The 22,598-nt window shown below is 48.0% G+C and overlaps 2 protein-coding genes across 10 annotated transcripts in view; one reads left to right on the top strand and one right to left on the bottom strand.

Annotated features, from left to right (window-relative positions):
• The first annotated feature begins 51 nt into the window (after positions 1–51).
• IMMT (inner membrane mitochondrial protein) lies at positions 52–19,443 on the top strand. 4 transcript variants are annotated; one of them, XM_080638576.1, is made up of 15 exons: positions 52–188; positions 6,232–6,308; positions 7,292–7,481; positions 9,142–9,259; positions 9,873–9,953; positions 11,041–11,142; positions 12,113–12,249; positions 13,355–13,458; positions 14,248–14,383; positions 14,786–14,915; positions 15,190–15,204; positions 16,797–17,020; positions 17,621–17,752; positions 18,064–18,193; positions 18,483–19,443. In XM_080638576.1, the coding sequence occupies exons 1-15, from the start codon at positions 144–146 to the stop codon at positions 19,088–19,090; spliced, it is 2,229 nt and encodes a 742-aa protein (XP_080494702.1). In that variant the 5' UTR covers positions 52–143; the 3' UTR covers positions 19,091–19,443. The 4 variants fall into 4 exon arrangements, with proteins under 4 accessions (XP_080494702.1, XP_080494703.1, XP_080494704.1 ...); XM_080638577.1 differs by having other exon boundaries at positions 9,876–9,953; XM_080638579.1 differs by lacking the exon at positions 52–188 and adding an exon at positions 656–876.
• The window catches only part of PTCD3 (pentatricopeptide repeat domain 3), a 31,546-nt gene continuing 17,568 nt past the window's right edge, over positions 8,621–22,598 (bottom strand). For 4 of the 6 annotated variants that reach the window (XM_080638622.1, XM_080638619.1, XM_080638617.1 and 1 more), the window contains 5 exons: positions 22,203–22,361; positions 21,443–21,501; positions 20,747–21,291; positions 18,806–19,012; positions 17,376–17,731 (listed from right to left, as the gene is read on the bottom strand). In XM_080638622.1, the coding sequence (XP_080494748.1) occupies positions 21,131–21,291; positions 21,443–21,501; positions 22,203–22,361 (379 nt within the window). In that variant the 3' untranslated portion in view covers positions 17,376–17,731; positions 18,806–19,012; positions 20,747–21,130. Of the gene's footprint in view, positions 8,679–17,375; positions 17,732–18,805; positions 19,013–20,746; positions 21,502–22,202; positions 22,362–22,598 lie in introns of those variants that run through there. The other 2 variants (XM_080638618.1, XM_080638620.1) reach the window with 2 other exon arrangements.

A 22,598-nucleotide genomic window follows, 5' to 3' on the forward strand; every position in this document is an offset into this window, starting at 1 on the left:
CCGCTACGCGCGGTCACGCCCCCGCCGCACCGGAAGCCCGAACCTCTCGGTGCGGGGGGGGGGCCTGGAGGCGGGCGGCACTGCCAGTCACCGCGCTTAGCGCCTTCCTGCTGCCCGCCCCGGCCGCCGCCGGCTCCGAGGCCATGCTGCGGGCGTGTCACCGAGCGGGCGTCGCCGTGGCAGCGCAGGTGAGGCGGGAGGCGCTCAGCGTTGGGGAAGCCCTCCGGGCGATGAGGCCTGGCCGCCCGCCTCACGGGACCGGCCGGGCCTGCCAGCGGGGGCAGCGCGGGGCGGGGGGGGGTACATGAGGCGCGTCCTCTAATTGCGGCTCGGTCTGCTCTGAATGACTCCGCACACGTGAGCTGTGATTGGCTGCTCGGCTTTGAGGGGCGGCCGCGAGAGCCAATAGGCTGCCTGGAGGGGTGGGGTTTTGGCGCCGGTAAGCCGTGTGTACTACGAGTCCCGGCGTGCCTTGGGGCGCAAGTGCGTGGGGCGGAGGGGTTTCCCGCCCGCAAGGCATGCCGGTGCTGGTAGTCCGCCGTGGGCCGCCTACCGGGTGCGGCCCTGCGGGGTAGGAGGCGGGCTGGGCCGAGTGGCGCCCGCCGCGCTGCACGCCGGGGGGGCGGGTGGCTGGTGCCGGGCCTGGTGCCGCCGCTCACGCCGGCCCCGGGGCTCGGCAGCGCCGGTGAGCAGCGACCGGAGCCCGGAGGAGCCGCGGGGCTCGGCAGCGGCATTCAGCCGTCCGGTTCCGGGGTGTCGCAGAGCCCGGGCCCGCTCGGCGGCGGGCGGGAAGGACGTGACCTTGCCTTCCCCGCCGCGGCCTCCCTTGCACCTGCGGCTCCCGGCCTCTCCCAACCCTGCCCCGAGTTGACCCAGGTGGGTCCGACCGTGGGTGTTGAGAGTGACAGGTGCCTGCAGGTGTGGGGAGGCTGTGGTACCGAGCAGCTGTAACAGGGAACGTTCGGCCCTCACAGAACGACGCGAAGAGGAGGGAATATGCGATGCCAGGAGGAAATGTGCCCGTGGGACGAAGCGCCTGGACTTTTGCCCTCATGCATCTGCAGAGATTAGGATGATAATACATTACAGAGCCCTTGTGAAGCAGGCACAGAATCAGTGTGGTTTGGATTGGAAGAGACCTTAAAGCTCATCCAGTTCCAATCCCTGCCACGGGCAGGGACACCTTCCACTGGAGCAGCTTGCTCCAAGCCCCTGTGGCCAACCAGGCCTTGAACACTGCCAGGGATGGGGCAGCCACAGCTTCTCTGGGCACCCTGGGCCAGCGCCTCAGCACCCTCACAGGGAAGAGCTTCTGCCTAAGAGCTCATCTCAGTCTCCCCTCTGGCAGGTTAAAGCCATTCCCCTGTCCTGTCCCTACAGGCCCTTGTCCAAAGCCCCTCTCCAGCTTTCCTGCAGCCCCTTTAGGCACTGGAGCTGCTCTAAGGTCTCCCCTTCAGGAGCCTTCTCTTGTCCAGGCTGCCCCAGCCCAGCTCTCTCAGCCTGGCTCCATAAGAGAAGCACCTGACATCTTTTCTGTTTCAGCATCCACATATATGCAGAGCCATAGCTCTATGCTCAGGGTCCATTGGCCAGCTTTAAGTAGCTGCAGGAGTTTAGAGGCGAGGGTGGCTCCTTTGCAAATGTCCCAACTTGTATTTCAGGTGTCTGTTAACAGTGATTAAAAAATAATCTGATCAGATCACTTTTGTCTTCTCTTCTGTGTTCAGTGTTTGTTACTCTTTATTCATGCAGCTCAGGTGTGTGTTCAGCCCCCACTGACTCTGTAGCTGAAAGGTAACTGCTTTAAAGCTCCCAGCTTCTTCCAGTGCAGCTGTTGGTGCTTCCTCTGCTGCTTTATAAAGGCTGGAATGTTCTGTGGTTCAGGGCACCAAAGGAAGGCTCTGGGTTTGCAGGCCTGTGGAAAGTTTTAGCTGGGAGTTGGGAAGGCAGAAAACAGGCTTTTGCAGATGTTTATCACTTGGTGCTATGTGCATGCATTCAGGCTTTAGAAGGATGTGTCTGGAATAACTGTAGAGCACTGGGAACACCAGTGTTGTGCTTTGCAGGTTGGGAGCATGTCTTTGGTCTGTAAATGTTGTGTGGAAGAACTGTGCAGACAGAGAAGCCACAGCACGTTGTGGAGTTTGTTGTCTGTGTCCTTGCTGGTTGTTTCCTTACTTAAAAAACCCACGTGTTAAATTTTCCCTTTATCCCCACTCATATTTCCTAATGAGACCAAATACAGCAGAGATTTAGTTTGGACAGCAAGAGTAGTCATGCAAGAAAGAGGGGTTTGACACATTTTGCTTCTTTTTATTCGTATTCATAGCCTCATAGAATGGTTGGGGTTGGAAGGGACCTTAAAGCTCATCCAGTTCCAATCCCCTGCCACAGGCAGGGGCACCTTCCACTAGAGCAGCTTGCCCCAGGCCCTGTCCAGCCTGGCCTTGTTTGGAGACGTATGCAAGGATGGGTCAGAGACCTTTCTTCCTTTATTTGGAGTATTTCTGTGGTTTAATTTGAAGAGGAACAGAAGGCTTTTTGTAAAAGGTGTGATACCGCACTGAGGTCTTGAATGAATGCCCTTGTTCCACCTAATCTCTGTCATAATGAACTTCCTTTGAGGTTTCTGGTTTCCTCTTTCTGTTTAAGTACACAAATCCCATGCAGCAGAAAGCAGCACAGGCTTCATTCTGTGCAGGCTCTGGGACAAGGTGCTGGAGCGTGGTGACTGGAAGATGTTTAGCTGGGACTGAATGAATGCAGAGGGTGGCGTGTCCTGTGTCTGGTTATTAGAAGATGCTCAGGGGGCTGGAGCAGCTCTGCTCTGGAGCCAGGCTGAGAGAGCTGGGCTGGGGCAGCCTGGACAAGAGAAGGCTCCTGAAGGGGAGACCTTAAAGCAGCTCCAGTGCCTAAAGGGGCTGCAGGAAAGCTGGAGAGGGGCTTTGGACAAGGGCCTGTAGGGACAGGACAAGGGGAATGGCTTTAACCTGCCAGAGGAGAGACTGAGATGAGCTCTTAGGCAGAAGCTCTTCCCTGTGAGGGTGCTGAGGCACTGGCACAGGGTGCCCAGAGAGGCTGTGGCTGCCCCATCCCTGGCAGTGTTCAAGGCCAGGTTGGACACAGGGGCTTGGAGCAAGCTGCTCTAGTGGAAGGTGTCCCTGCCTGTGGCAGGTGGTTGGAACTGGATGAGCTTTGAGGTCCCTTCCAACGCAAACCAGTCTGTGATTCTGTAATTTGAAATTACATGTGAAGTGTAAGCAACAGCCTCAAATGCTGGGTTTACTTGGGCTCTGAATATGAGCCAGATTGAAGGTACGATGTGCCCTGCAAAGTGATTCTTGTGGTGATATAATAGTGGGTAATGAATGTAAAATAATAAGCAGTTAAGGAATTAAGTGAAACAAATAGTACATAGAACTGCTGGAAGAGGAGGAAAAAATGGCAACTGCTGCCCTGCAGTGCCCTTGCTACAGGGAGCTGTCTGTGTGATGCCTTATACACGTGGTTTTCTCTGTCTTCTGCAGGACAGCAAAGGGCTATTTCTGCCTTTCACAGGGCATAGCAAAGCCTGTGCCATCTATTTCTTCCAAGTCCTTTGTAATTTATTATTGCAAATAAATAACAGGGGTCTGAAACCTGACAAAGTCCTGGAAATGATTCAGACTACCTGTAAGTTTCCAAATTACAGTGATACAGCAAATATAAGCAATATTATTATGATGGCCAAAAGAGAAAATGCTGCTTTAAAAAAGAAGGATTTTTAATGAGTCGGTGATTTTTTGATATAGTGTATTTGGATGTGGTGGAGAGAAATCAGACTTGAGCTTGGGTTCATAAAACATTGATATACCTAAGCCTTTTGGTTGGTGCTTCCTGGCCAGCTGCAGGAGCCTCTGCTTGTTGCAGCATCTAGACAGAAAGAGGTGTTGGGGTTTAGGTTTAGTTCTCACTCCCGTTGCTACATGTACGCTAGTGTGAGAGTCCAACATTGTACCCAGGGCTCCTGAGTTTTGCTTCCTCTCAACTTGATAAACAATAAATGGGGATTTGGCTGATCATAGAACATCCCTTCTTGGGATGGACCTCAAAGATCATCTGGTCCATAAAGCATCTGCACTAAAACCAATAATCCCACCAAAATAACCCTCCTGGTATACAAAGCATAAATGCTGAACTACCAGAAGCACATTTTCCCCTCTACCCCCTTAGCTACCTAAGCACAGCCTGTTCCCAATGCAGGAGCAGATGTGTTTGCTGAAGGTGGGAGAACTGATTGGGTAGGGTGTTACCTGCCATCACCGGGGTAAGAAGGGGCTTTAGCCAACATGCGAGTGGGAGAACTGCCCCAGGCACTAAGGTTATGGTTGTGGCAGCCTCCAGGATCACCTAGAAGGCAAGTCCAGCCTGAGCAAGGATGTGGGAATGAGTTGCTGTAGGATAACTTCTGGAGAGCCTGGTGAGGGGCTTGGGAGCAATGGTTTGTTTCCAGGTGAGCATCAAGCAAAATAACTTAAACCCAGGGTGTTGGAAGGGACTGAAAATTCAGTCTGATGAATAGAAAAAATGGATTTTGTCCCTTCTCCTTTCATTGGGTTGAGCTGTACACACAATGCTGAAGTGTTTTGCTCATCCTGTGTGTCACGGTGTGGAGCTATTGAGAGGCCGGAGCATGGCCAGCAGTCGATTACAAGATGATTTCCGAGGCTTTTAGTAGTGAAGTTCCCCTTGGAAGGACAAGTGAAGCCTCAGTGTGCGCTGCTGGGGCAATCAAGTCTAATAATCAAAACCATTACAGAATATATGCGTGGTTTTGTTGCCTGTTCTATCCATTGTAACCCAGAAAATCAGCCCCATAGCCCAGACAGGGCTCGGGAAGGTCTCAGGGGGAAGAGGAGCACGTTTCCTGTTGCTGGACCCATGCTCCTGTTACTCATTAAACATGTTTTGGCTGCCTTTCTGGAAAAACTTAAGAATTCAGTGTTCCTGCCTTTCCTCTCTGTGCTGTTGGGCAGGGATGGGACCTAAAGCACAAGATTTGTCCTTGCTACTTATTGCCGTATGCCAAAGGCAGTAGAGAAACTTCCTTTTAGGGCTTACGTTGTAGTGAAGCATCTTCCAGTTTTCCTTTTATTTAAAGGAAAATTCCCTGCTTGGCCAAAATACTTTAACCATGGGAAAAGTTCTTTTTGTGCCTTTAGAGTGGTTTTCCATGAGTCCTGATTTCCCTCTTAGCAATTCATGTGTGGGGGAAATAACACCTGACAGGGGATGATGTTTTTCCTTCTGTAGGCTATAGCAGCTTAACCAGTCTTTCTGGTACATCTGAGTATTCAGATGTAAAGGAGATAGATAAAAATCTTGGGTAATGTGGTTTTTGTTGAGTAGAATACAACAAAATATCACTCTTCATATAGTAATTTATGTTCTCCTCTGATGTCTCTATGGAAACCTGTGATTAGTTCTTGTAAAGGGGAGGTCTCTTTGGAAGCTCAAGGAGATCTGCTTGTACGTCTTCAGAAAGAAAAGTAGTTGGACGTATTAAATAGAGTTTTTAATAGTTTGAAGTACTGGGTAGGGAATGTAAATGGGCAAAATCAGGGCAGAAATAAGCTGGGATAGGGTTTGGTTTTCCTCCTTGTTTTCCTAAATGCCTCATTACTACTTAAAAAGCCCTTAAGCTACAAGCTTCCTGTGAAACCATTGGAGACTTCAGAGCAGCCTTCTAACATCTGAAAGGGGGCCTACAAGGATGCTGGAGAGGGGCTCTTCATCAGGGACTGTAGTGACAGGACAAGGAGTGATGGATTTAAACTGAAACAAGGGAAGTCCAGGTTAGATATAAGGAAGAAGTTCTTTACTGTGAGGGTGCTGAGGCGCTTGAATGGGTTGCCCAGAGAAGTGGTAAATGCTCCATCCTGAGCAGTGTTCAAAGCCAGGCTGGACAGAGCCTTGGGTGACGTGGTCTGGTGTGAGGTTTCCCTGCCCATGGCAGGGGGTTGGAACTGGATGATCTTAAGGTCCTTTCCAACCCAAACTAGTCTGTGGCTCTATGAAAAAGCTCTCTGCTTTGTTTAGGGGAAACAAGAGTCCAACATCACTGCTCTGATTCCAGCTGCTGCTTTCTTTTGGAGAGTGTGTAAGATGTGGCCATGGAGCAAACTGGTGCGATACTGCTGTTGAGCCTGAATGTGCTCACTGCTTAACTCTTGTCTCCTCTACCCCTTGCAGAATAGCCGGTGCCGGAGAGCATCACTCCGTCCATTACAGCTGTACCGTGGATATGCCACCTCCTCGGGAGAGTCTGGGTATGTAGGGGGATTTGGAGAGTGGAATGTGAAGGTCAAAGGAGGTGATTCTGCCCCTCTACCCTGCTCTGGTGAGACCCCACCTGGATTATTGCATCCAGCTCTGGAGTCCTCGGTACAGGGAAGACGTGGGTCTGATGGAGAGGATCTAGACCAGGGCCACAAAAATGATCAGAGGGATGGAACTCCTCTCCTATGAGGAACGTCTGAGAGAGTTGGGGTTGTTCAGTCTGGAGAGGAGAAGGCTCCAGGGAGACCTTATGGTGGCCTATAAGAAAGATGGGGACAGATTTTTCAGCAGGGCCTGTTGTGATAGGATGAGGAGTGATGGTTTTAAACGAAGAGAGGGGAGATTCAGGCTGCATGCGAGTTAAAAACTCTTTACAATGAGGGTGATAAAACACTGCACAGGTTGCCCAGAGAGGAGGTGGATGCACCATCCCTGGAGACATTCAAGGCCAGGCTGGATGTGGTTCTGGGCAACCTGATCTAGTTGAGGATGTCCCTGTTCATTGCAGGGGGGTTGGGCTGGATGAGCTTTGAAGGTCCCTTCCAGCCCAACGAATTCTGTGATTCCATAAATTGGTTCTTCTGTTGCGTTGATTAAGAGGGAATCTGCTCCTTAGTTTCACATGGGAGCAAATTGGTAGCAGTGGCACTTGTTGTTGAGTAACTTCTATTCTCATAGTTTTGTGTCTCCCTTGTTTGATTCAGTCAAATTTAAATGAAGCTTATCAAGATGATCAATAGTTACAAGGAAGGTTGTGAGTTGCCATCCTGCCTTTGGGTTTGTCGTGAACCAGCATGGATTTGCTGGTGCTGAAAGCGGCTTAAAGTGGGTGCTGGGTTTATTGGCAAGAACAGAGTGGTTGTCCTCAGCTGGAAGCTGAAGTCTCACGAACTGGTTGATGTTTGTCATACACTGCATTTTACATCACTCTCACTAATACAATTGATAACTTTGACTCTTCTTTCCCCCTCAGTGTTTCTGTAGGTAAAATCATTGGTGCTGGTATCCTGTTTGTGGGTGGAGGAGTGGGGGGGACCGTCCTGTACGCCAGCTATGATTCCCAATTCCGGGAGAGCATCGAGAAGGCCATTCCCTACTCAGATAAACTCTTTGAGATGGCACTTGGTCCTGCACCTTACAGCACACCGTTGCCAAAGAAACCAGTAAGTGTTTCCCATTCCTAACGGAATAGCTGCTCTGCTTAGACACGAAGTGGGCAGAGAGAGGGGTAGGTGATGTGCTAGAATTTAGCTGTTTTCCTAGAGGCTCAGTGTAGTCAGTGATGTAGCAGGATTAGAAAACTCTTATTCTGAGCTGAACTTACTTCAAAGAGGACTGAAAACATGTTGGAATGAGTAAAGATTTGAGTGGTACAGAGCCATGCATAAGCATCGTCCTTTGAAATCTTAGTGGCATGAACATGGGGAAGGGGAAACCTGATGCTGCCTTCTGGAAATTGAATCTGGAAGTTCCTCTGTTCCAGCATCTGAGAGCAGACTCTTCTCAGTTACCCAAGAATGCTGAAGAGCTGCTCTGCTGTGGTTGTCCTGAGCTTCCAGAAGCCATTTGACCTGCAAGAAACCCAAAAGTTATTAAACTGGAATTTAAGAAAGCTGTTTCTAATGAGGAGGAGAAGATCAGTTCACCAAAACTGCCTCTCTTCTGGCTTTAGACACCCTTGTGCTCACCCAAGCTCTTCATGCCTCCCAGGCACTAGCAGATTTTGCTGGCTGACAAAGTCATCACCTGCACAGTCATGGCTCCAACTCAAATGCTTTTCTTTATTCTTTGTGGCTTTGAGTAATGGAGATTAAAGGATTAATATCATAAAACCTTGCAATACTCTTTTCTGGAGTGTTTGCCCTGAACATGAGCATCTGAATCCTTTCAAAGGGCAGTCAGTGAAATCCTGCAAATCTGATTGCTTTCACGCCTGTCAATCCCAGACCGTGCCTGTGGCATCATTCAGTGATACCCACACCAAATCATAGAATCATAGAATAGTTACGGCTGGAAAGGACCTTGAGATCATCTAGTTCCAACCCCCCTGCCATGGGCAGGGACACCTCACACTAAACCATGTCACCCAAGGCCTCATCCAACCTGGCCTTGAACCATGTTTGTTCTTTAATTAAAACATATCTTGAGCTATGCAGTCACACACCATTAAAACAGTTCCTATCTTTTCCACTGAGCTTCAGAAGGAATTGCCTAGAAACTGGTCAGGATGGGAGGGGTGACTGCCAGAAGTGCTGGGGGACAAAGCTTGACAGTTGAGGGGCAAGCTGTTGGAGCACTCACCTGAAGAACTGAAGCTGGGTAGGGGAGACTGATGGCCTCACTTGTTGTGACGATAAGTGCTGCAGAGGTTTGAAATGGAGAAGTGTCAACTGAATTGGTTTAAGATACGCTTATATAGACTAAATCATTTCAATCTGCTTTCTGGAGTAGTTTCAGACCTTCGTGTGTGTGATTTTTATAGTTTCTGTGTTATTTGTAGTGCTCAACAGGCTCAGAAGTGTTTGGAACATTTGAGGCATGAAATTGCTTGCTTTTTATTCATACCTTAATAAATATTTATAGAGAAACCTGTGCCACTGCTGTCCCTTCAGCTTTGAAGAGGTGAAAGTTGTAAAGATTCCGTCTACATTAAAAATCAAGGCAAGAAATGACGGCCTTGCTACTGTTCTCACGTGTACGTTGAAGCTTAGATTTATGCTACAGTCGTCTAGACATGGAAATGTGCTTTCCCATTCTAATGGAATCAGTGCCACACAAGCTGCTTGGAAAACTGATGGGATCTCTTGGTTTTGATTTTTCAAGATACAGCAAGGCCCACTGAAGATCTCATCTGTAGCAGAAGTAATGAAAGAGTCCAAACAGCCCGCTAAATCCCACACCAGCAAACCAGAGGTTGCTGCTCCTTCAGAGGAAAAAGAAGGTAAAGTTAAACAGTATCATGTAGAGAGAAGCAAAAGATCCTAATGGTCTATGTCGTACGTGCTAGGGTAGATTACAATAGCCCTTTGGAATGGTTGATGATGAGTATGCTCTCATTTCTGAGAATTAGTGTTATTTTCTTTTCAGTCATAAGGAAATTTGCCTAAAATGCCTTTAGATTTCTTTTTTCCTACTATTTTGTTTCTTAATTTACGTTATAGACTATTTGGAATGTGAGATAAACATTGATTATCCTGCATACTTTAGATATGAGACTCAGCAGGACGATCACTTTGGGTGCTGAGGCTATTCACCTCTGCTTGCAAGCACAAGAAGCTTTGTTTTGGATAATAACTGAGCTACTGTAAAGCCAGATCAAATGGGATTGTTTTAGAGAGGAGCAGATTTAACATCATTGGACATTTCATGGCTGCATGTGTGTGTGTATGTGTAATACTTGGTTGCTGTGTCTCCAGGAAGCTCTCTGGAAATACTAATATCAGCATCGAAAAGAATGTTTTTAAAGGCAAAAGAAAATGAAGTCTTATATCCCTGTTCTTAACATTCTAACATGCATTTACTGGGTGGTTTTGTTCTGTAACTGTGTTTAACAGCAGGCAAGGCTGCAGCACAGATCATCTCTGCAACAGGGGTAGCTGTGTCGGTGCCAGCTCCGGGGATACAGACTGAAGAAGGTGAAAAAGATCATATGAACGTGATGGATAAACCCCAAATCCTATAGCTTCAAGTGCATAAACTCTTAGTCCTGTCTTGGTATTTTAGTTTTTAAAGGCCTTTTTAAAGGATTCTTTGTTTTTAAAGGATTCTTTGTGCCTCTTGCAGAAGGAAACTTCCATCATCTGTTAATAGAGTTTTAGCATACTAAGAAGCTGAGAGTGTTACCTGGGACAGGTGTAGGTTGAACACAAGAGAGAAGCCTTTATGCTGAACTGGAACTTGCATAGTCCAGTTTGCCTGTGCTCTTTGTGGCTTTCTGATTACTGTTCAGAAAGCACGTCTGCCCAGGGCCAAGTGAAGCAACTGAAGAACATTGCTTAACTCAACAAGAAACACCAGCTTCTCTGTCATGGTCTCTTTGAGATGAGATTATATTCATTCCTTTATGTATGAACACATCTCATAACAAGTGTGGCAGCAATAAGTAAATACATTCTTCAGGGTTAGCATCAGCATTATTAGAAGGTAACCTGAAGGTTTTTGTTGCAGCCTGAGTCTGAGAGGTCTGGGCTGTCTCCTCAGTCCAGATACAGACTTGCTGTTGGTCTTGAATTACTTGAGTGAATGCTCACTCTTAAATAGTCTTAGGCTAAGGAATAGAATAGAATTGTGATTCACCATAACCTGCTCACTAATCTCTTGTTATTTTAACTGGACACTAAGCACGCCAAAGGAGAGCTAAAACCCCCTGAAATACTATCTTAAAAATTAAACTTGGCTCCATAGATGTTTCTTACTTCTTGCTTTGCCTTTTGCATTTGATTCTTGTGTATTTTTGTATCTGGTCAACATCAAATCTACACGTGCAGGTGAGGTGTCCATGCTACTGTCTTTAATTGTAAGAAGATGTGAGCCTGGCCTTTAATTACGGATATAAAAGTGCCTGAGGTAGTTTCAGCATGGCTTTGTGCAGAAGGCAGATTTATAAAGTGATCCTGATGATAAAAATCAGTGTGGGAAAGAAAGTGACTTCCCTACAAGTAATCCATGTACTAACTTGGGCTCTCCACTCAAACAGCTCAGCTCTCTTTTACTTCCAAGTAGGTAAAGTACATGAAGGTTTCCATGCTATAAAAGAAAGGTCACCAGAAGAAGTTGCAGCCCGACTTGCCCAGCAAGACAAAGAGGAGCAAGAGAAGATATCAGGTGAGTCTGTGCTGTTGGTTTTCCTCTCTGTGTTGTGCATGACAGAAGAATTGTTGGACTCTGTTGGCTTTAGAGTTCTAAGCTGCTTATACAGCTTTTTGTCGTCTCTGTGTTGGGTTGGCAGAGTGAGTGGTGTTGAAGCTTCTTCCACTCACTAAGAAGTAACTGATAGTCAAAGAATGATGGAAAACTTTGGGTTGGAATGGATCTCCAAGGTCCATCTCCTGCATGGAGAATTGGGACAGGTTAGAATAGATTAGACTCTGTTGGTTGGAAGGGACCTACAACAATCATCAAGTCCAACTCCCTGACCACTTCAGGGCTTGACCAAGTTCAAGCATGTTCTTAAGGGCATTGTCCAAAGGCCTCTTAAACACTGACAGGCTTGGGGCATCATCCACCTGTCTTAGGAGCACCCTTTAAAAGTATAAGTAATGATCCTTGCACAGGAAGGTTGCTCGAGGCCTTCTCCTTGGAGCTCTCCAAGGATAGAGATTGTTCCACCTCCCTGAGCAGCTTTGCCAGCGCTTCTCGAGATGGAGAACTTAATGCATCCAGTTAATTTCTCTCGGTGGCACATGGATCTGTTGCCTTTCTCCATTTCTCTTGGCACCTCTGAGAAGCCTGGTTCAGTTTTTTCTGTAACACCCCTTTAGACATGGAAGGCATCACTTAAGATACCCCTTCAGCTTCTCTTCTTTTGGCTCAGCCCCCCTCTATGCAAGAACATGGTGAAGGTTTTCCACAGAGGAATTTTATTGCTGTAAGTGCAGACTTGCACCTTAGAGCTCCCTTTCTAAATAAGAAGTGTGTTTGGTGACTCTTCTTCTGCAGGCTGCATTGTAGTTCCCAAACTGAACTCTTTTGGGTCATAGTAAATAAGATAAGGAGATACAAAGGATGTGAGATGTCATTTCACTGATTATAAAGCTCTTTTACACTTGAATTGACTTAACTCATGTTTTTCCAGCCCTTGCAGCAACTCTTGAAGGAGCTTTAAGCGCAACAGCTCGTGTAACCCTTCAGGCCATTACTGCCCAGGAGTCTGCTGTGCAAGCAGTGAATGCCCATTCACAGATACTGAAGGAGGCCATGGACAATTCTGAGGTAAACTGGGACAATATTGTTCTTTTTCTGAACACACTGAAAGAACCCCCCCCCAGACAACCTTTAATCTCACAACTAAAACTGAAGTTGGAAGCTTTTCTTGCAATGTCTTCACTGTTATCACTGTTTTAACTCATCTTTCCACTTGTGAATGAGGTAGGTTTGCTTTTGAATGATCTATTTTTCCCCAACTCCTTTATTTCCCTTTATCAGTGTATTAACTTGCACTTTTCTGCTTGCAAGTATTCACATTGTATTTTAATTCCCAAGCTCCTTTTTTACCCAGGTACAGTGCGGGTATCATGCTGTCCACGCTGCTAATTCTGTCAAGCTCTTCCCCTTACCAAATCTTGCTGGGTTCTTTGTTTCTTGCCTGGAAATGAGTAGGTGGTGTATGAGTGATGGCATTTGTGGTTCTGGTGTGCCAGTGCTGGAATAAACCTAATACTTGTGGGGAACTGCTGCTGCCTATTGAGTTCTGGATCACAGGGTATCATTTAGTTGTTAATCAATGAGCATATGGGCAACTAAACACACACTCAAGATTTAATCTAGTAGTTAGTAAAAGAAGCTTAAGTGTTAAGCTTACTTTAACATTAAGCAACTTAAAAGTATTACGATGCTGTAAGTATTAAGCTTGAAAGCAGTGTTTAGGTATTACAGTACGTTAATACATGCAGGTATTCCCTCCAAACTGCTGTGGCACCATAGTGATCCACACAGACTTTTCTGCCTGTACAAATGGCTGTTGATCAGGTGAAGAATCCAACAAACACAAACTAAAACGTTGGAAGGGGAGAATAATTCCTAAAGCTTCCAGCTGTGCTGTTGGTAAAACACAAGGATATTGCTCAGGTCGAGTGAAATCTGTAGCAAGAGGTGGAATTTGTAGCAATGTGTGAATCAAGACCAGGTTGGACAGAGCCTTGGGCAACATGGTCTAGTGTGAGGTGTCCCTGCCCATGGAGGGGGGTTGGAACTGGATGATCTTAAGGTCCTTTCCAGCCCAAACCATTCTGTGATTCTATAAATCTCTGCAGACTTTGTTTTGATAACTGTCTTACTGAGTGATTGCAATGACCCTGATTAGGAATCTGCTTCTTAGGATGCTGGGGAGAAAAAGTCCTCTCAGTGGCGCACGCTGGAGGAAGCACTGAAGGATCGGAGAAGAGCTGTGGATGAAGCTGCTGATGCCCTTCTAAAAGCCAAGTGAGTTGCTGGGTTTTAAGGCTCATTGAATGGTAAGATAGTATTGTCCATGCAAGGGCTAGAAGACACCCAGTGAGTTTCTAGAAAGGATGCAATTGCTGGTGTTTGGATTAAACTGATGTGTTTGAGCCAAATCAAAACCAGGTTCCATACACTAATGAACGTTCCAGTTTGCAGTGTGTACACCTGATTGTATTCCTTTGTCACCCCTCCTTTCTCTGATTGATGGTTGTACCGTTGTCTTGGGTGCCTATGCACAGTCGTCACTGTACCCAGGAGTCTGAAACAGTCCTGTTCTGTTTTGAGAACTTGTTTATCCCCTTAGTGCTTGTATCTAGTGGTGGTAAATTCAAATAGGATTAAAAATAATCCACAATCCTTTCAGTGTTATTCTTGGATAATTTTGTCAATATTAAACTTATTGAAAGGGCATGTAGTGGTAAGGCAAGGGGGAATGGCTTTAACCTGAATAGATTTAGGTTAGATATAAGGCAGAAGCTCTTCCCTGTGAGGGTGCTGAGGCGCTGGCACAGGGTGCCCAGAGAAGCTGTGGCTGCCCCATCCCTGGCAGTGTTCAAGGCCAGGTTGGACCCAGGGGCTTGGAGCAACCTGCTCTAGTGGAAGGTGTCCCTGCCCGTGGCAGGGGTTGGAACTGGATGAGCTTTAAGCTCCCTTCCAACCCAAACCAGTCTATGATAAATGCAGACAGCATGAAGTAAACCTTTCTCTGGGGTTGTGCCGTAAGACCTGTACATGTTATTTATCATTAGCAGCTGCTTCTCTTTTCAGAGAGGAGTTAGAGAGGATGAAAGGTGTAATCGAGGATGCCAAGAAGTCTCAGATTGCAGGAGCCAAATCTCACATTACCTCTGCAGAAGAAAACCTTCGTCATATGATAGTTGACTTGGACAATGTGGTGAAAAAGGTAATGCTTCCACAGACTGTAAGTGCCTGGCAGCTTGTGCAGGTCTCCCCTCCCCACATCCTCTGTGGTAGGTTAATAAGTTCCGTCCTGTTTCAGCTATAACTGTGTCTCAGAGCTGATTGTACTCCCTGTAATCGGCCATAACAAGATCTTTGTGAGAGCTTGAACTCTCTCCTGAAAGAGTCTCCAGGCAGCTTGATTGGAGTCAGTCCTTTCTGTGGGCAACTTGTTCTTCCTGTTTGATTCCAAGAGGAATTTAGTGTGAGGTTAAGGAGGAGCAGGAGCAATGTGTGCTAATGACTTGGTTGATAAATGGCGTTACCCACTAACTCAGGGCCTGGCTTTAAATTCTGTATGCTTCCCTTTTCAATATTAAACCCCTCTCATTTGGGTTTGTTACAGGTTCAAGCAGCACAATCTGAGGCCAAGATTGTAGCTCAATATCATGAGCTTGTGACTACAGCTAGAGAAGAGTTCCAGCGAGAGCTTGACAGCATCACCCCCGATGTCAAGCCTGGCTGGAAGGGGCTAAGTAAGTCTCTGATGGCACCATTACTGTGCGCATGTTTCATTTGGTTAAACATCAATCTTTGGGTTTCCAAAGGGGATTTCAGTGATTGGGATGGTTTGGGCTGTATCTTGTAATAGAGAGACTTTTATATTATTCCTGAATACCTCAAGATTTGAACTCTTTGTTTAAGTCACTGTAGGTTATAAGCTCTTAGTTTCCTCTTTTACTTCTACATGACTGACTTCTTGTAGTGAATGTGCGTTAACTTTTCCAACCTCTCCTCTTTCTGTTGCAGAGATAACTGACTTAGGTGAGTGAACTTGTTCTGTCTTGTGCCTGTCATCTCTTCTCTTTGTCCCTTTTCATGTCTGTGGGGCACATTTACATTTAAGCCAGTCTTTGTGCTGCTGAGATTCCAGTGAGAAGCAGACCCTTTGAAGACCAGTCCTAGCTGATATTGTGATGGTGTTTGTCCTGAAGGAGGCCCACCTCAGCAGTCCTGGTGGCAGAGATGCTGGATACTACAGCTCCTGCCAGCCCTGCCACAACATCTCAGTAGTAGGGCTGCTCTGAGCTGGGCCACCAAACTCAGATCAGTTTCATTTGAAGCTGATTTGATTCTCCAGGTTTCATCTTCACAGCTGGTTTCAGTTCTGATTAACCCTTTGATTCTGAGCTTGATTATTATTTATATTCTTTTAATCAAAGAAATGTAATTTAAATCTGGAGTGCAGTAAACCCCCATTGTAACAGTGTAAGCTCAGCACTGAGCTTAGTGCTGCTGCTCAGCTTCCCTGCTGAGCACCACTGGTACCGAGCCCTCCTGGGCCAGTCCTCTGCCCAGCACTCAGCAGCAGGGTGGCTGAAGCACTGTGGAATTTCATGTGCTTCAGACCCTGCAGGCAGGCATTCCTGAGTAGTCCTGCATGGAATACCAGGGCTGGCAGCCAGTGCAAAGTGATCTGCAGCATTTTACAGAGTCTGGGCAGCTCTCAGGTCCCCAAATCTCAGGTCATGAGATGCTGCAGGTGTAGCCTGTGTCCTCCTCCTCTCCAGGCAGCAAAATAGCAAACTTGTTAGCAAATGCAATGTGGTTGTGACCCCCACAGCTCTTTGAGTAGCCAAACCTGGAAAGTACAGATTGGGGTAAGAAATGTGATTGGGAACTGCTGGTCTGCAGGACTGGTGAAGGAAAAAGATAATTGTGGCTGCCTCTCACAATGAATTCAGTGTTTTCAGGATCTAATTTCTGTAAGACTGGACCAAGCTGCAGGAATCAGTGCTCAGTGGCCTATGGGGATGGGCTGAGAGCTGGGGTTGTTCAGTCTGGAGAAGAGAAGGATCCTTAGGGGGAGACCTTAGAGCAGCTCCAGTGCCTAAAAGGGCTATAGGAAACCTGGAGAGGGGCTTTGGACAAGGGCCTGTAGGGACAGGACAAGGGGAATGGCTTTAACCTGCCAGAGGGGAGACTGAGATGAGCTCTTAGGCAGAAGCTCTTCCCTGTGAGGGTGCTGAGGCGCTGGCACAGGGTGCCCAGAGAAGCTGTGGCTGCCCCATCCCTGGCAGTGTTCAAGGCCAGGTTGGACCCAGGGGCTTGGAGCAAGCTGCTCTAGTGGAAGGTGTCCCTGCCCGTGGCAGGGTTGGAACTGGATGAGCTTTAAGGTCCCTTCCAACACAAACCAGTCTGGGATTTCTCTCCTAGATTGAAAGTGCTTCCCTGTCGGTGGGTTCAGAGCAGTGCTGGGTGGCCATTAGCATGGGTCAAAGGTAAATTATATTCCCCATAAAACATGCTCACTGGCCAACCACACAGAGCCTCAGAGTACTCGAGGGGGAGCTGGGCAATGCACCACAGCAGCCTCTTCCCTGCAGACCTTCCCTAACACCCTGTGTGTTCTTTAGCTGACCAGTTATCAACAGACGACTTGAACTCTCTCATTGCACATGCCCATCGGCGCATCGACCAGTTGAACAAGCAGCTGGCAGAGCAGCGGGTGCGGGAGCAGCAGCACATTGAGCTGGCCCTGGAGAAGCAGAAACTTGAAGATAAAAAAGCATTTGAGGCAGCTGTGGCCAAAGCGCTGGAGCATCACAAAAGTGAGATTGAATTGGAACAGGAGAAGAAGGTAAACCAGCCTCTTGAAGTGCTGAGAGGGGCTTTGGACAAGGGCCTGTGGGGACAGGACAAGGGGAATGGCTTTAACCTGCCAGAGGGGAGACTGAGATGAGCTCTTAGGCAGAAGCTCTTCCCTGTGAGGGTGCTGAGGCGCTGGCACAGGGTGCCCAGAGAAGCTGTGGCTGCCCCATCCCTGGCAGTGTTCAAGGCCAGGTTGGACCCAGGGGCTTGGAGCAAGCTGCTCTAGTGGAAGGTGTCCCTGCCTGTGGCAGGGGCTTGGAGCTGGATGAGCTTTAAGCTCCCTTCCAACCCAAACCAGTCTGTGATAAATACAGACAGCATGAAGTAAACCTTTATTTGGCTAAACCGCAGTAAGTGCCTGGTGAGTAATCACCAGTTTTTGGCATTAGTGGATTGTGAACCTGTTTTTGAACAAGAAAAGGCTCAGCTATAGAACTAGACCTCAGCAGCATTTTAAGATGAAACATGGGCCTTGTCAATGCCACTTGTATAAAATACCCCCTGGGTAATCACTGATGTTGGATAAATCACCACCTGTGACACGCAGTTGGAAAAGCGGTGGTGTCATAACAGCCTCTTGTGTGTGCAGATCGAAGAAGTGCGAGAGGTGATGGAGGGTGAAATGCGGACGCAGCTCCGGCGGCAGGCAGCTGCCCACACAGACCACATCAGGGACGTTCTTAGGATCCAGGAACAGGACCTGAAGGTGGAATTTGAGCAGGTAAGGGAGAAGAGTCCGTAAGGGAATTAAGGGGATAGCCCTCACGTACCTAAAGGGGGCCAACGAGAATACTGGAGAGGGACTTTTGACAAGGTCTTTAAAGATTTTACCATCTATGATAAACTTTGGGTAGTTCCAAGTACAGTAACTATTAAATTTACCCTAGTAAGGCTTTTCACTGGTCTATTATATTTACTATGTGCATTGTCCCTAGCAGGGACAAGAGCTTTATAGAAACACGTCTTAAAATTCAGGTGCCTATAATGAAGTGGCTGTTTCTGATCTGATCGATGTGTCTCGCTCTGTTTCAGAACTTAGCAGAGAAACTCAGTGAACAAGAAATACAGTTCAGACGCCTTAATCAGGAGCAGCTCGACAACTTCACCATGGACATCAACACTGCCTTCGCCAGGCTGAAGGGAATTGAGCAAGCAGTCGAGAGTGAGCACTGAAATCACCTCTCTTGAAGGACTAAAGTTGTGTTACCCAACCTGGGTGCTTAAACCCAGAGCACGTAACTTGTGGTGTTGGGTTTGCCACATTGCTGAGCGAGTCCAAACTGCTCTTGTCTTGTTCTGATCCTGAATTATGGATCAGATTTAGGATCAAGTGCTGAGGGGGTGGCTGCTTGTCAAAGCAGAGTGTTTAGAGGTGGCTTTTGCTGCTCATGTTCAGAACTTCCTGTGCGTATGCACCCAACTGAGCGTCCCATTCTTGGCTTACATTGCAGGTCACGCAGTGGCAGAGGAGGAGGCCAGGAAGGCCCATCAGCTGTGGCTCTCTGTGGAAGCACTCAAATACTGCATGAAAACAGCCTCTGGGGACAGTCCCACGGAACCCCTGGAGGGTGCAGTGAAGGCCATCAAAGCCAGTTGTGCTGACAACGCGTTCACCGAAGCCTTAACAGCGGCTCTCCCGCAGGAGTCCCTGACACGGGGAGTCTACAGCGAAGAGGCCCTCAGAGCGCGCTTCTACACGGTCCAAAAACTGGCCAAACGGGTGGCCATGATCGATGAGACCAGAAACAGCTTGTACCAGTACTTCCTGTCCTACCTGCAGTCCCTGCTTGTCTTTCACCCTCAGCAGCTGAAGCCGCCTGCAGAGCTCAGCCCCGACGACCTCGACACCTTCAAGTTACTGTCTTACGCTTCCTACTGCATCGAACACGGAGACCTGGAGCTGGCGGCCAAGTTTGTCAACCAGTTGAGAGGGGAGTCCAGGAGGGTGGCACACGACTGGCTCACCGAGGCTCGCATGACCCTGGAAACAAAACAGATTGTGGAGATCTTGACAGCGTACGCCAGCGCCGTGGGGCTGGGAACAACTCAAGTGCAGTGAGGCGGGATTGTGGCGTTTGCAGGTGGTTCAGTGATGGAATGTGCTGGGAAGAAATGGCATCGTGTCCTGAGGGTTGCAAAGCAAGCCGCTGGCAGGGGCTGGAGGTGTGAAATCAAAGCACGGGTGCAGGCTTTGTTTCCTTGCACTGTATTTAACTTCACAACCTGTTGTATTTTTCTCAGTTTGGAGTTGTTTCTCGACACCCACCTTCAGGAAGCTTCTCTACAATTGGTGTAAGAGTTTTGTTTCTTCCCTGTCTTACCAAGCAGGCTTGTGGTCAACCAAAATCATGTTTGTAACCTGCCATTAACAATTTGCCACTTTGTCAGCTCAATAAAACCAGACTTCAATGACTTTCTCCTGCTCTTCAGTCTCCTGTGTCAATGTCGAATATAGCTGAGCAGGACAGCCTTCCAGTGCCTACAGGGGCCTAGAAGAAACCTGGAGAGGGGCTTTGGACAAGGGCCTGTAGGGACAGGACAAGGGGAATGGCTTTGACCTGCTAGAGGGGAGACTGAGATGAGCTCTTAGGCAGAAGCTCTTCCCTGTGAGGGTGCTGAGGCGCTGGCACAGGGTGCCCAGAGAAGCTGTGGCTGCCCCATCCCTGGCAGTGTTCAAGGCCAGGTTGGACACAGGGGCTTGGAGCAAGCTGCTCCAGTGAAAGGTGCCCCTGCCCGTGGCAGGAGGTTGAAACTGGATGAGCTTTAAGGTCCCTTCCAACCCAAACGAGTCTGGGATTCTATGAAGAGCAGCCTTCCTCCATGGCTTGGAGAAGTTAAAACTTACCTCTTTCTTGAATCTTTAAAGAAACAAGATTATAGATATGATCCATCTGCCCATTTATACAGCTGCAAAAAAATCCATGAATGAATATAGGTTTAGGTAAGTGTAACTTAACCTGGTTGCCCTGGTGGACTTCTGATCCTGTCAGACCTGCTCTTCTGTAGTTGCAGACAAGCAGGTGTTTCTGTCTAGAAGCCAGACTTTGATTCAACAGTGAGAGTTCACATAAAGACCAAGTTCTTTCCTTCCCTTTTCCCTGTTGTCCCTCTTTCTTCCCCCTTTTTCCCTTCTTATCATCAGTGAAGGAAGACTGAAATCAGTAACTGCGGCTTTGTCCATTTGCTGATCCAGTTTTAAACTGGTGGCACATCACCCCGAAATCCCTTTTTCTTTGCTACACCCAGCACTTGTCACACAGTGCACAGGCATGTCTGCCTTCTGGAGCAAGCCCTGCCTTCAACCAGCACTGACATCCCTCTGTTCCTGTACCGTGAGGAACTTTCACCCTTTCAGCTATGCCTTGTTCTGCATCTACCAGCTGTTGTTTCCTCAGCTCATTCCTAACTTAACCTGATGCTGCTTCCCACTGCTGAAGTGCTCTTGTCCTGCAGCATCATGCATCGTTTTCCACAAGCAGCAGCAACTGTTCCCTACTTTTCACTAGAACATGGTTTAACTCTCTCAGAACAACACCTTCTTTGCCTGTTGAAGACGCCACCTTAAAACCCACCTCAAGCTTTGTCTGCAAGCTGAGAACAGCAGCACCACGCCGTGAGCACCAGTTACCTCCAAGGCAGAGAACAAACCCCAGTCCTCTGTCTGCCCAGCCCCCTCAGTAGCTTTACTACTGTGTTCTGCATGAACTTCACTCACCCTCTCACAGAGCAGCAACACTTTGTAATCAACAGTATTTGCTCAGGGATTACCAGGATGCAGCCAGCTTTCTGTCAGCCATTTATTACATGCAGTCTCCAGCTGTACAAACTGTAGTTTTAGCATCTTCAACAGTCCAAAGCCTGTCCCAGAACACCCAAGAAGATGGGGAACAACACACAGGTGATGAGTATTGCATCTGCAGTGTTTACATACAGAGTAAACCTCACTTTTAAGTAGCTCAGTGAAGTTGGCTGGAAAGGAATTAAATCTGGCACCGGTTTCAGTCACAGGAGATCCAAGAGAAGTGGCTCAAGCTGTCAATGTCTTGTATGTGCTGAACAGCCCCAGGAAGTGCACTCATTGCTGCAGCCCTCCCCTACTTCAGCCCTGCTGAAGCAGGTCATGACTGCTGAGAGGCAGCTCATGCAGGTAGTGGTGTGGAAGAGACTGTGCTGGTGTAACCCACGCTGTGTTTGAAGTCACCAAATGGGACACACTCCAGCTTGATCCAACGAGGACAACGTCCTCTTGCCAAGCAGGTCCTGTATGGGAAAGCTCTGGAGTGCCCAGCAGTGCTGCAGCACCTCCCAAACACTGTCCCCTCAGTCATTTCAGTTCTAACAGAAGCCTCCTGGCATCCAGGCAGTGGCTGCTCCCAGTTTTCCAGTGAGGAAGGCAAGGACAGCTACTCACGGTCACTGTCACTATCGCTGTCACTGTCGCTGTCTGACTGGATGCTCTCCAATGTCTTCCTGCATGTGTAAAACAGTTCAGTGATCAGTGACATGCTGTGACTTCTGCTTGAAAGGACAGATGTAAAACACAGGGTAAACGCCCTCCAAAAAGAACATTATGGGCTGTCTGACACCTATTGTCCTCAAAGGACAGGTCTACCCAGCATTTGGTGGAAGCACACACACTCTCTTTGGTAAAGCCACTTCAGTTACCTAGAAGTGATGGGCTAGCTTCTCAAGGATGCTGAACTTCTGTTTATTCATTCCCTTGGACCAGACCACTGGCTCCAAACTGTGGTCCCTCAAGGCTAAACCCAGCAACTGAGCTGGGCTGCAGCAGCTTGCAATGAACAGTGATGCCTGGTGAGATGGACTAAAGATTAACCATGGCCCTCAGAACCTGTGAGCCATGTGCAGGCCCATCCTGTGCCCATTCCCTGCTTTTACTAGCCTGCAGTCAGTATCTTTTAGGTGGCCAGACCCAGCTAGGAAAAGATTCTGGGCAAGAAAGGTGAAAGCAAATGTGAGTGGTGGATAATGCTAACCCCATTCCTTCTAGGAGGGATGGATAGTGTGGAATCAAAAGCAGGGACCATTTTGGGAGTGTGAATCAACCACAGTCCACACACAAGCCACTTCTGTGCCACCTTTCCACAAGAATTACCCCTCCAACACCCTGCTATACCCCTTCAGCAGTAACATGAAGTATTTAAACTTACTTCTGCTTTTCAGAGAGTTCAAACTCCTTCTCCGTTCTGCTTTTAAGCCTTTGAGATGCAAGAAGGCCAAGGGATGCTGCCAGCTTTACCAGCTTGATCGCCTCATCTGGGTTATTGGTTTGTTTAGCACAGTTCCAGAACCCATCCAGCACCTGATCACTGCAAAAGCAAAGGCAAAGAGTGAGTGTTCACAGGGTCCCAGGTGAGGTGGCCATTAATTTACAGCACCTCCTTTAGAGGGAAAGGAGGTGACAGTTCCTCACATCACTCAACCAGCCCAATTCTGCTCCTGCAGGGATTTCACCTCAGTCTTCACCCTGTACCAACGTGGTGCACTTGGGAACTCCTATCCCAGCAGAAAACTTTTAACCCCAACTATGATATTCTATAACAGAA

Source organism: Psittacula echo, assembly GCF_963264785.1.
Source record: "Psittacula echo genome assembly, chromosome: 1".
Taxonomy (NCBI): Eukaryota; Metazoa; Chordata; class Aves; order Psittaciformes; family Psittacidae; genus Psittacula; species Psittacula echo.

Coding starts and splice junctions, on each gene's coding strand:
- IMMT (XM_080638576.1), top strand. CDS start 144: ATGCTGCGGGCGTGTCACCGAGCGGGCGTCGCCGTGGCAGCGCAG. Junction 9,260..9,872: donor TCCTTCAGAGGAAAAAGAAG/GTAAAGTTAAAC, acceptor TGTGTTTAACAG/CAGGCAAGGCTGCAGCACAG. Junction 18,194..18,482: donor AATTGAGCAAGCAGTCGAGA/GTGAGCACTGAA, acceptor CTTACATTGCAG/GTCACGCAGTGGCAGAGGAG.